This window comes from Trifolium pratense, linkage group LG1 (assembly GCF_020283565.1).
Source record: "Trifolium pratense cultivar HEN17-A07 linkage group LG1, ARS_RC_1.1, whole genome shotgun sequence".
Lineage (NCBI taxonomy): Eukaryota > Viridiplantae > Streptophyta > Magnoliopsida > Fabales > Fabaceae > Trifolium > Trifolium pratense.
In genome coordinates this window covers 39195476-39207804 of record NC_060059.1, presented here as the reverse complement: position 1 = coordinate 39207804, position 12329 = coordinate 39195476, and the positions used below count along the sequence as shown (strand labels likewise).

At 32.2% G+C, this 12329-nt stretch overlaps 1 protein-coding gene across 1 annotated transcript; it reads left to right on the top strand.

Moving 5' to 3' along the window:
* Positions 1–1502: 1502 nt before the first annotated feature.
* On the top strand, positions 1503–7135 carry LOC123916353 (polyadenylate-binding protein-interacting protein 7). The gene is made up of 6 exons (XM_045967799.1): positions 1503–1864; positions 2630–3505; positions 4042–4489; positions 4571–4641; positions 5213–5337; positions 6379–7135. Exons 2-6 carry the CDS (start codon positions 2717–2719, stop codon positions 6680–6682), a joined length of 1737 nt encoding a protein of 578 aa, XP_045823755.1. The 5' UTR covers positions 1503–1864; positions 2630–2716; the 3' UTR covers positions 6683–7135.
* Positions 7136–12329: the final 5194 nt, after the last annotated feature.

Below are 12329 nucleotides of genomic sequence, written 5' to 3'. Positions count from 1 at the left end.
TGGGTTGTGTGGACGGAAAGAAATCATAGATTGTTCCGAGGTTCAGCTAGCACTCCTCATCAGATGTTGGACAAGATCAAGCTCTTTTCTTATAGGTGGTTGAAGACGACGAGTGTTACTTTAGTCTTAAACTACCATAGTTGGTGGTCTAGTCCTTTGCTATGTTTGGGCCTTATATGATTGCTTGTATTTCTTTCTGTGACTATTTGTAAACTTTGGTAGTCTATCTTAGCACATCTTGTGCTGAGAAGATTGTTCTTGTTAATATATATATATATATATCTCATTTTGGCTTGTTCAAAAAAAAAAATCATTTCAAAATGTAGATACAAACTGAAATGAAGTTGAATTTAACAAAACAATCGGTAAGCAAAAAAAAAAAATCAGGTTTAGTAATAAAAGTAAAATAATTTGAAGTATGACTTTTTATGTTATCCTTGAAATAAGTTTCCTGAGAAGTTGTATTTTTTTTTTTTCGAACGCAATCAAACTTAAGACATTTCATTCAAAATAATAGTAGCAATACAATGAGGAATAACATCAAAAGTAATGCGTGAAGCATGAGATAAGACTACCCTTGTGAGAGCATGGACGCTACCATTCGCTTGACGCCTAGCAAAAACAACTACAAAGTCAGGGTAACTAGAAAGTAAAGTTCTACAATTAACAACAAGAGAACCCTACTATGAAAGATTTGGCTTGTTCTTGTGCACACATCATCCACTACTATTTTACTGTCCAATTCAAATACTACTTTATTATAGTCCAACAAAGCTATTCATTCAAGGCCTTTGTAAAGTCCCCATGCCTCTGCCTTAATTGCTGTATACATACCACTGTGATGACAAGAGAATGCAGCAACAAAGCTTCCCGACTCATCTCTGAGACACGCTCTCATGCGCGAATATCACACCATCTATGTTACACTTCAGATATTCAACCAGCGGTGGTTGCCAATGAAGCCGTTGGTTTGACTATGTTTGCATCATTCTTTTTACTGCTTTGTTGTTAGCATGATTCCAATAAAAATATTTTTTATTGGTTAATTAGAAATTGAGAAAATAAAATGCAATTATAAAATATCTTTGTTTTTTTTTCTAATAGTTTAGGATAAGAAAAAACATGATTTTTTTGCTTATAATACAAGACGGAAGAAGTACGTACATTTTTTTCATTTATAACGTTTTATAATTTTTTATAATTTTCAATTCTTATTTAAATTAATATTTTAATCTAAAAACCTTTTATATTTTTCATTTATATAAAAAATATTTTTTTTAAATAAGCACAATACCCACAATATGCACCGACGGTGCGCCCTGCGACAGCACGGGGTGTCAGACTAGTTTATTTTAAAGTCGAAACTCTAACTACTAAACTATTTTTCTATTTAATTCTAGTAAAAAATTAAAATAAAATACTAGTAAATCTGCACAAAAATGGTAAAAAGAGTTTGTGCCAGACTTTTTTTTACCCAAATCCCAATCATACAAATTATTTAATTAACAAACAGGTACACACTATGAGACTCTAGAGAGAGAAAATTTAGAGAGATAGAGAGGTCAAATCGAGTGGCGAAAGGTTGGGTGTCTTCTTTACAATTTTTGTGGTGCTGGTGTTAGTATTACCCTAACAAGGGTTTTTTCAAACAAAAATACTCTCAAGAAAAACTAGAGAGAGAAAAAAAAATCAAAAAAAAAAAAAAAATCAAAACTTGATAACTCAGATAACAATACTCAAGCTAGTTCCAATTTTTTCAATTCCCACAAATTAAATAAATAATATTTCTTCACTTCTTCATCTCTTTCACCCTTTCATTTCATGCAATTTTCCCTTATGGATCCCTTTGATTTGATTCGTAAAGGTATAATTTTTATTTCTAATTTTTCATAAAATTCAGATCTTTCAGTTACCCTTTTGATTAAATCTTGTGTTTTTTCTGTAATTGTGTTCTTTTTGATTAATTTGACTTTTTGGGGTTTTTTTGGGGGGTGTTGAATTGCTTAAGATCTAGCAAATTTTGTGGCTTTTTGTAATTGAAGGTTTTGTTAATTTTGTGCTTATGCTTTGACTTTGATTTTAATTTGTTTGTACTTTTTTTTTTGTTGTTTCTATGAAATTTGGATTTGGAAATTTTGGAAGTTTGATTAGGTGGTAATTGGCTTTTTATGTAGTTACTATTCAGCAATGATTTCAATTGTTAAGTTCATCTTAGATACTGTTTTGAACACTTTCAATTATTTGTTTGTGAAAATTTTAGGGTTTTAACCTTATCCTCAAGTTTTTTAGTAGTTCTGAAATTGGCCAGTGTTCTCAAGTACATTTTTTGTACTTTTTGTATTCATTAGATCTGCTAAAAGTTGTGTTGTAACTCAAACTGTTCCTCAATTGTTCAATTGAGCTTATTGGATTCACTTCGAAGTAAATTTTTCGTAACGACAGCCTATAGTTATGTATGTACTTTTCATATATATGCTCCACTGATCTTTTTAATTTGGCAATTATAAGTGGTGGATTCAATGAAGTTCAATGTTGAGCTGTATTTTTGTTCACATACATCTATTTTGTCGTATGAACGATATGAGATACTATTGTTCAATGAGTATGATTGAATTGATTTATTTTGCAGGGTTTGGATAATGCTGTTTGGAACTTGCTTTTACTGTTTTCGAAGTTTATCTTTGTTTTAGTCGTTTTGTTTGTATTCTAGTTAATAATGAGTTTATCAAAGAAAGGAGGATCACCACATGACACGAAACTGAACTCTCCAAACAAGGCGATCAGTTTGAATCCAAATGCAGCAGAGTTTATTCCCTTTTCCCTCAGATCTTTGCCATCTGGAAGTACTAGCTCGGTAGACGCAACGGCAAGACTTACAACTGCTGGTTCTCTAGGAAAATCAGTTTTAGATCGATCAGAATCATCCATTTCAAATAATTCTGATGATGAAGCCCACAATTACTGGCGTTGTCAACTCCCGGATGATATCACTCCTGATTTCAATGTCATTGAAGAAGATGAACCCCAAGGTCTTAACAACCTCTCCTTCGCAGGCTTATCTATAAACGACGATAATGAATCGTCAATGTTTTCTTCTACCACGGGAAGTAGATATATACCAAACGAGCAGCAGGAATTGTCTCATCAGCACCTTAATGGAAATACCTTTGTCGATAAGTTAAGGTTTTCCAATTCAACCTACCGGGAGGAACCATCTTCGGCAAGCTTTTTAAATTCATTGGCAAAGCCTTGGGATAGACCCATTGGGAATAACAACCTGCATATTAGCGGTGGTCAAGACGCAGTTGCTTACGATGGCAATGCTAGACATGGATTCTTAAATGATGTTTCGACTGAGAATGCTATTGTGGATGAGACTGATTTTAACCCTTTGGAATTTTTAGCTTCTCTATTCCCTGGTTTTGCATCAGAAAGCCTTGCTGAAGTTTACTTTGCCAATGGATGCGATTTACATCTGACCATTGAGATGCTCACTCAGTTAGAGGTGGGTTGATCTTCATGTACCAACTAACTTGTGGTTAAATTTTGGTTTTTGATAAAGCCTCTCTTCATGCGCTATATCTTTCTCTTAGCATGCTGTGATGGAAATTCACATATTGCGATATGTTTTGATACAATATTAAATTTGAATAGATGGAAGCTAAATGCGTAGAGCAATACTTGTGCCTTGTTTTTGCAGGGATGTTTCCGGCATCCCATAAAGTTGTGAGATGACTCCAATGAAATCCAGCTTCCGGATTCAAATCACTGTTTCCTGAATCCTTATACCCTTTGCATCGTGCTCACAGGGGACCTGATAGGAACTTATCAGGAGTTCAGGACTATTAAAATTTGATTTGCATTTTTTGGATATATAATTTTTTCTTGTTATATGATATTGTAATACAACCATGTCTCAAGGTTTTCTTTTTCATTCCATGGATGTTATTGTCACTTTCGTGAATATTTTCATTTTGCTTGCATACTTCTTAATTGGGGACATTTATGTTACTATATCTACTTCTTCCTCCAAATTTGTAGATTCAAGTCGATAGTAATTTCGGCCAGAACCCAAGTCCGAAGACTCTATCATCTCCCAATCTGACTGCAATGGACTTTCCAGCACTTGCTCCAACAAATGGCCAGACTACTACTGCAAAATATGCTGCAGATAATGTTCAACAAAGTGCCAATCCTTACTTACCGTCTGGCAAAGACCTGCTCATGTTCAAAACTAGCTCGTCTTTTCCAACTAGAGGTGCTACTGATTTTGCTTCAGCTGTCAGAAAATTGGCTTCTCAGGATTCTGGAATATGGAAGTATGATAGAAATGGTTCTGGTGATGCTTCCACTGGATCAAGCAGGAGTTTAAATGTTCTAGCTAGTGCTTATAATGGTGGACAGGGGAGAACTAACTTTGGTGATAGGTTACAAAACCGTGGTTCTGCTCGGCCAGCTCCTGTTTGGCTTGAAACTGGTGACGCTGTTGGTAAATATTTATGTTTGTATGTTTCCTTTTTTGAGATGAGTTCCTTTTATACTGGTTTCCTTTAACTAATTTGAATGACAGCAAATATGTATACTGAACTACGGGAGGAGGCTCGAGATCATGCACGCTTACGTAATGCATATTTTGAGCAGGTGGGTCCTTGATTCATGCTGCCAAAAAAGTTCATGGACGTTTTAATGAGAATATTGTGATGATTTTGGCTACTCACTTCATGGTTGGCTAACACCAACCTGTGTTCCCTAAATTAGACTTATATGTTATGTTCTTTCTCTGGCCTTGTTTGGATAAACAACTTAATTATGTGCTTTTAAGCACTTATTACGTAAGTGTTTCTATAACAAAAGATAAAATTAAGTCAAACCGTCTTCTTATCAGCTATAAGCTGCTATCATGGAGAATTTATGGAATTAAGCTGAATATAGCTTATGGACAGACATGTCATAAGTTGTTTTTCATAAGATCTCCCAAACAGTCTCACAAGTGTTTATATTAGTAGATAAGTTCAAATAAGTCAATCCAAACAAGTCCTATGTTTTTTTTTTTTTTTTCTTTTCATTTTTCCATTGGAATGGAAGATAACATATATGTAACTTGAGTTTCAATAATGAAGCTCTACCTTGGGAAGAGATGTAACATGAGGATTTTGCAGGACACATCCTAATTTATGTAACTTCTGTTTAATTGTTCATGATTTACAAACAGGCACGGCAAGCCTACCTTATTGGCAATAAGGCCCTTGCAAAGGAGCTAAGTGCTAAAGGGCAAATTCATAACATGCATATGAAAGAAGCTCACGGGAAAGCTCAAGAATCTATTTACCGTCAGAGGTTTGCTGTTCCTCATTGCTATCCACTATTCCTATCCAATCGACTTTTGATCAAAACAAAAACTGTATCATGTTATAATGAGAATATATATTTTTCAAACATTGTTAAAACCAGTCTAGAAAATGAACTAGTAAGACTTTCAGTTCAGGTTCAACCATGTTACCCGTTTGCTTGAATACTCAAATTGGGATGACTTCATGTGAATAATTTAAATCAAATAAAAAAATCTTTTAAATTAATTTATCAAATATGAAAACAGTTTATTTTTTCAATAATGGTTGCTTGTTCAACCAGATGAATTGGCAAATTCAACTTGTATTTGTCAATTTATTAGATTGTTTTTTTATTGGTCCAATGGTGGTCTGACCGTCAATTTGGAATGAGATTGAGCTGGTCAGACTGTCTGTTCCAGTTCATATTTAAGTTTTAACAACACTTTCTTTTCACAAGCTGGCTGTATTTTTTTTCTTTTTATTTCCTTTTTCTTACCTTCAACTTACTGCCCTTACTACTCACACCTTTTTGTTTTCCGACTCCTGTGCCAGTACACATTTAAGAATCTTTTGCCCAATGTACGTACTGTATATTTTCCTTCCCTCACCAATAGAGGCTGCCAAATAGCCTCTTTATGGAAGTATATCGTCGAATGAGATAGAATGTTTGGTGCTCTTAAAATTTGTGTTGAGCCTAATTCAACCCTACAAAATTGGCTTTTAAGGTGGGAGATGTCTCCTGCCTATAGACATATTTTCAGATCATATCACATCAAATGTGGGACTCTCGACAGGTGCATATTATCTATGTAGTGTCAGTGCTTCAGATAGATTGAAGGTGTGTCTGGCACACGTCTGTCTGATACCGGCACATGTGGTTACATTCAATTATGATATTTTCTTAATATATTCAGTCTTGATGTGTCATTTTCATGCCTGTGCGTGCACACTTCATAACATACTATGAATTGACAGGCAGTGCTGTCTGCATGCGAAACGCTACCTTATGTTGGATACTGCTGTAGTCATTATTATGTTGATTTTTCAGGAATCCTGTTGGTCCAGAGATGCATGTTAATGGAAGAGGACACGAGAGAATGATAGACTTACATGGACTCCATGTAAGTGAAGCGATTCACGTGCTGAAACACGAACTGAGTGTGCTAAGAAGCACAGCCAGAGCTGCCGAGCAGCGTTTGCAGGTTTATATCTGTGTTGGTACCGGTCATCATACAAGAGGTTCCCGCACTCCTGCGAGACTTCCAATAGCTGTACAGCGTTATCTACTCGAAGAAGAGGGTCTTGATTTCACAGAACCACAGCCAGGCCTGATTCGTGTTGTGTTATATTGAGCCAATGATATGAAAAAAAGAGAGATATACAAGTTTTTGACAGTGAAAATCCATGAACATAGAGATGTTGTAGTCATTCTTGTATCTGTATATGGGAAGAAAAGGCAATGGCCAACTGAAAAAAAAAATGGAAAAAAAAGATCTTTAGAGGAAAAAAAAATGGAAAAGATTTAGAAGCAAAGAAAAGGGTTGTAGTAGAATTGTACCATTAAGGTCTCAATGAGGCATAGTCAGCAGGAACTCCACGTCAAGTTTTTCCTTCTGTTAATTTTGTACTCTAATTTTCATTTTGTTAAATTCCTTTTTTGTTGTTTTTTATTTTTTTTACTTTTTTTTATTCAGATGTAACTGATAGAATTCAATTACTCGATAGAACTATTCGCCTTGCGAATTAGATTCAATGTCAAACAATCTTCCAGCTCGGAAAAAATGTTATAGCAGTTCAACTTACCATTTTCATTGTTTGATCAACGTTTATAAACAGGTCTGCGACGTCAATATTTTCTATGTCTATGACCGCGTATTGTATATTGTCCACATTAATTAGTATATTTGATTGTAATTTTTTGCTCTAATTTATTACTGCGATCGTCTTTGTGACTGCATTTTTCTTTCATACAAGTTTAGAATATATAGAAATACCATTGAAAATGTCTTGCATGTGTATTCTTGCATGTGTATCTTGCAATGTTAGAACCATACATAGTATGTACATCCTTATACTAAAAAGGTATATGCCTTCACAAACATATTCATAGAAAAATTTCCCTAAAAATGAAAGAGCAGGTACCAAAATTTCTCCTCATTTTGTTTGTCTCTTTGTAAAATTCTCTCTTATGTTGATTTTTTTTTTCGAGTGTTAACCCTCCGATTTCTAGGGAAGGGGGTCGTAGTAATCCGAAGTTCGGCCGTGAGGTAAATAAAATTTGTCTAAGAAATTGTTCTACTCAGGAATCGAACTAAGTTTTCCCAAAAGATCTATTCTTTAGTGAAGTTCATTAATCACTTGATCTTATTTGGTTTCTTATGTTGATGTTTTTGAGTAAGAAAATACTACTTACTAAAAATAAATAGAACAAAGATGGAAGTAATGTGACCACATCAATAGAATGTTTTAATCTTTGCTAAGTAAAGATATAAAATTACTTTTGGTCCATATTCAAAGATAGAGAGATCCTCTTCAAATACATTTAGTATTTGTCTACTTCAATATCTTTGCATCAGATGCTTTTTATCAATCTCTCCTGTCCACTCATCAGCCATGAAATAATTAAGTACTCAGCTTCATACATTCACTTTCACACAACAAAAAGATGTAGGATTCATGCTACAAATATAGTGTGGGCCTTGCTCTCCAATTTTATTTATTTTAAAAAATAAATTGATGTGGACCTTGCATTTGTACAAAAAAAATGATGTCGGCCTTACAAAGATTTTTTTCCAAGGTCTTTGAAAGAACATGGAAAACAATACATAAAAGTTTACAGTCTTTTAAAATTGTTGAGGTTGGACATTTACACCTCCAAAATTTGTAAATATGCAAAATAAGGTAAAAAATCACTTAAAAAACCAAAAATAAATGATATTATAAAAATTCTTCTTTTTCAAAAGCTAAAAAAGCTATTATTGTTAATAATTTTATGTTATAACATAGTGTAAGTAACAAATAAAAAAATAGTGACATTTTTATTAGTTTATCTATTTTCTCTATGCAAATAATATAACCAGAATCAAACACAACTCATTTTCATTGTCATTTGTCCTTCACACACCTCAAATCCATAAAAAAAAAAAAAAACACAAATGATACTTAATAAGAAATGTTTAGTATGAATTTTGACACGTGCCAACCTGCAAAATCACATATTTGATCCGCAGTAACCTATGATTTTAACAATCCAACCGTATTGCGGGTTAAGCAGGTTGGTCCACATACCTTAGTCTATATACCCAGCTCGAGACTGCACCGATGTAGATTTTCAACCTATATGCACCAGAGTGCTCACTATTTCAATTGCCCAATTTCACAAACGTTGGCATAATTTTTTTAACACTTTGATATATATCTTATTTGGATATGTACCAATTCACCGATGAGTGGATACAAATAGTCTTTATATTTTTCTTTAAGTGTCGTTTTTGTTTTGACCACTCTGCACTATTCACGTAATCTATTTTGATAGTAATTTTTTTATAATATATAAAAATAAATATTAATATATAAAATGTTGTTCAATTTATCTCGACTAATACTTTTAAAATATAAAATTTTCATAATTTACTTCTCTAAAAAAAATCATAATTTTTTTATAGTTGATAACTTTTTTAAGTAGAATTTTATAATAAATAATTTAAAATATTAATAATCAAAATTATATATTAACATATGTGCGGTGCAAAAAACAACACTTAAACCGGAATGAAGGAAGTAGTGTTTATTAATTTTAGGTATATGGAAGAATTTACTTTTTTTATTGCATATATAAATCTATTAAAAGAGAATACTTATGAATTTACTATACTACCCTTGCTTTGAAACTTGATACCTCCAAATTTTAAGGGTTTTTTTAGTCTTTCCACACCAAAATTTACAAATTAATTCAATTAATTTCAAGAAAAATGTTAATATTGGTACACTTGAGCATAATTTAGTTGATAGAAACATCGTATATAATATCACACTTTTTAAATTCGTATTATCAAAATTCATACACTTCGATCCTTCTTTAAAAATTATAATTATATATTTCTACGTGGACTTATAATTTTTACTAGGATCTATATTTATACCCATATTAATACGCATGTTGAGGTGGGGCTGGTAGTTCAACTGGTTTGAGCTAAGGGTGAAAGGAGTTAAGGAGTAAAATTCATATTCAAGTCGTGGCAAGGTGAAGAAACTAACACTTACAATTAATTACTAACTTTGGTCATTTAAAAAAAAAAACCTACTTATATATATATATATATATTTCTGCGTGGACCTAGATTTTTACTCATATATTATTACTAAATATGCCTGCTTTTTTATAATTTTTACGGAATCTATATTTATACTCATATATATATTGATACACTTGTCTATTATTTTATAATTTATACGGGGACTTAATTTCTACTCATATATTAATACAAGTGTCTATTTTTTCCAATTTTTATGGTGACATATATTTATGCTCATATATTAATATACATGTCAAATTTTTTATAATTTGAACGGGACTTATATTTCGACTCCTATATTAATACAAGTGTCTATTTTTTCCAATTTTTAATATTTCTACTCATACATTAATAAGCATAATTAATATATATTTTCATCAAATTTGTCAACTTTAATATTTATAATTCTAACACGCAATAAAAAATACAGGTTATATATTTATCAATGATAGCTAAAATAACTGCAAGTTAGTAGGAATTCATATTACTACTCAATCCATATGTTTTAAAATCATAGAAAAATAGTTTCGATCATATTTTCACAAAGTAATCTTACCTTACTTTATAACTATCATATACACAAGACAACGATCTTTACAATAATGAATAATTTTATAACGGAATTAATTTCGTACTATACAATATTCGCCATACGATAAAAAATATCGCGGCAACGCCGCGACCCGTGCGTACGCGCTAGTTATTATAATAAAAACAACCACGTACGTAACAGAAATACATCACACAATTTGAATGGCCTAATTTTCACGGGCGGTTTAGATGCATGATACCTTTTTTAATATTTTGTTTGCTACTATATAAACTATAAAGGGTATAAGTACGATTTGTTAAATAATCAGTACAACTTATTATTCTTCTTTTGTTTGCTACTTAATAAGTTGCTACTTAATCAGTACGATTTGCTGATCCATGATTATTGAACACCCAAGCGTAAGTGTACTCACCGCTTATAGTCTCATTTTTGCAGCAGCTACCACCTCTTATTTTTTAAAGGTTGTTAATACTCCGTGCATTCATATATAAATACTTAAAAAAAATTTGATTAAATTGTTTTTGATTATCTATTTATTTACAGGCAGAACATGCCCAAGCTGACTTGGAGAGTGGTTTTCATGTCATTCTTCACTGTTGTATTTGGGTGAGATTTTTTTTTTTGTCTTAGATGAGAAGTGATAAGTCGACTGAAAATAAACTCAAATAATTGTGAGATCCCGGGTTCGAACTCGGGTTAGGATGTAGGACCTAACAATTTTGACATTTTTACCAGTTGAGCTAGGATTTATGAGATATTTGGGTGAGATTTTGTAACTTCGTCACAATTTAATTTTTGTATTGTAGGTAATGATAATTAATTTGACAAATCTTTGCTTATAAAAAAATAATAAAAATTTGACAAGTCATTTTTCAATGATCAATCATGCAATAAAATTACAGAGTAAGTTTAGGCTCTGTTTGGTAAAATAAAGCTATAAGCTAGCTTATAGCTGATAAGCTAGCTGATAGCTGAAAAACTAGCTTATAGCTGATAGCTGAAAAGCTAGCTGATTGAAATTAAAGTGTTTGGTAAAATTAGCTTTTTAAATGATTGATAAATATAAAAAGACATAAAAGGGCATTTATATGTAGTGGGTAGTTTTTGTTTTAGTGGGTAGTTTTTTATTTTATAAAAAATAATAAAATTAAATTAAAGGTTAAAAATGGAAAAAACTATAAAAAGCTATAAGCTATAAGCTCAAACGCTACTTGAAATAGCATCTCAAAAAAAGCTATAAGCTCGTGAGAAAAGCTTTTTACCAAACACTTTTATTTTTTTCAAACAAGCTTATAAGCTAGTCCAATAAGCTATAAGCTAGCTTATTGGACTTACCAAACACACCCTTAATAGAATAACACGGTAAGTTCGGTTTGTGCTGCTAGCTATGTTCCACATGGTTGGTGCAATTCACAAATAAATATAGGATAAAATTTAAGTGTCGTACTAATAGGTCCCATGTTGGTGCTGTTTCCAATCAAAATAGAACACATGTATTTTTTCACACGTCAGCAAACGGATTACAAACTCGCTGTTAACTTTTAAGAAAAAATCACGCACGCGAAAGTACCTTCTGTTTCATCACTATCTCTGTAAACGCCAAGACGTTACCGTCGTGCCAAACAAGTTTCTGTTCAAAATAACTTATGAACCCTAAATCGAAAAATTGAATTGAAATCAGAATCGAGGAATGTGATACACATGCGTATAGGAGAATGAAGTTTGCGCAGATTGAATCCTTGAGAATCGAGGTTTGATCAAAGAAGGAAGAAACTTTCGCACTTACGTTATGTTTGGTTGTAATGACTTTAATGTTATCATGGAATTGTGTATTTGACTAATGATTTTTCAATCCTTAAAAATCATTTGACAGAAATCTTGTCCTTTTTTAGAGCAATGTTATATCAACATCAAAAATCTAGACAAAAATACAACATCGTATGCTTTTTACTCATAGCACGGTTATCGAAATATACAAAAAATATTAAAAAAGGTTAAAAGTGTACTTTTGTTGTATTTTTGTTAAAAATATGTATCTAAATAACATTACTATTTATTTTATCTTGCAACGGTGCATCGGCATAGAAGCATTAATGAACCAAATCAAGATGTGAAGTGAAAAAGTGAGACGTTGAGAAGTTTTGAGGGAGT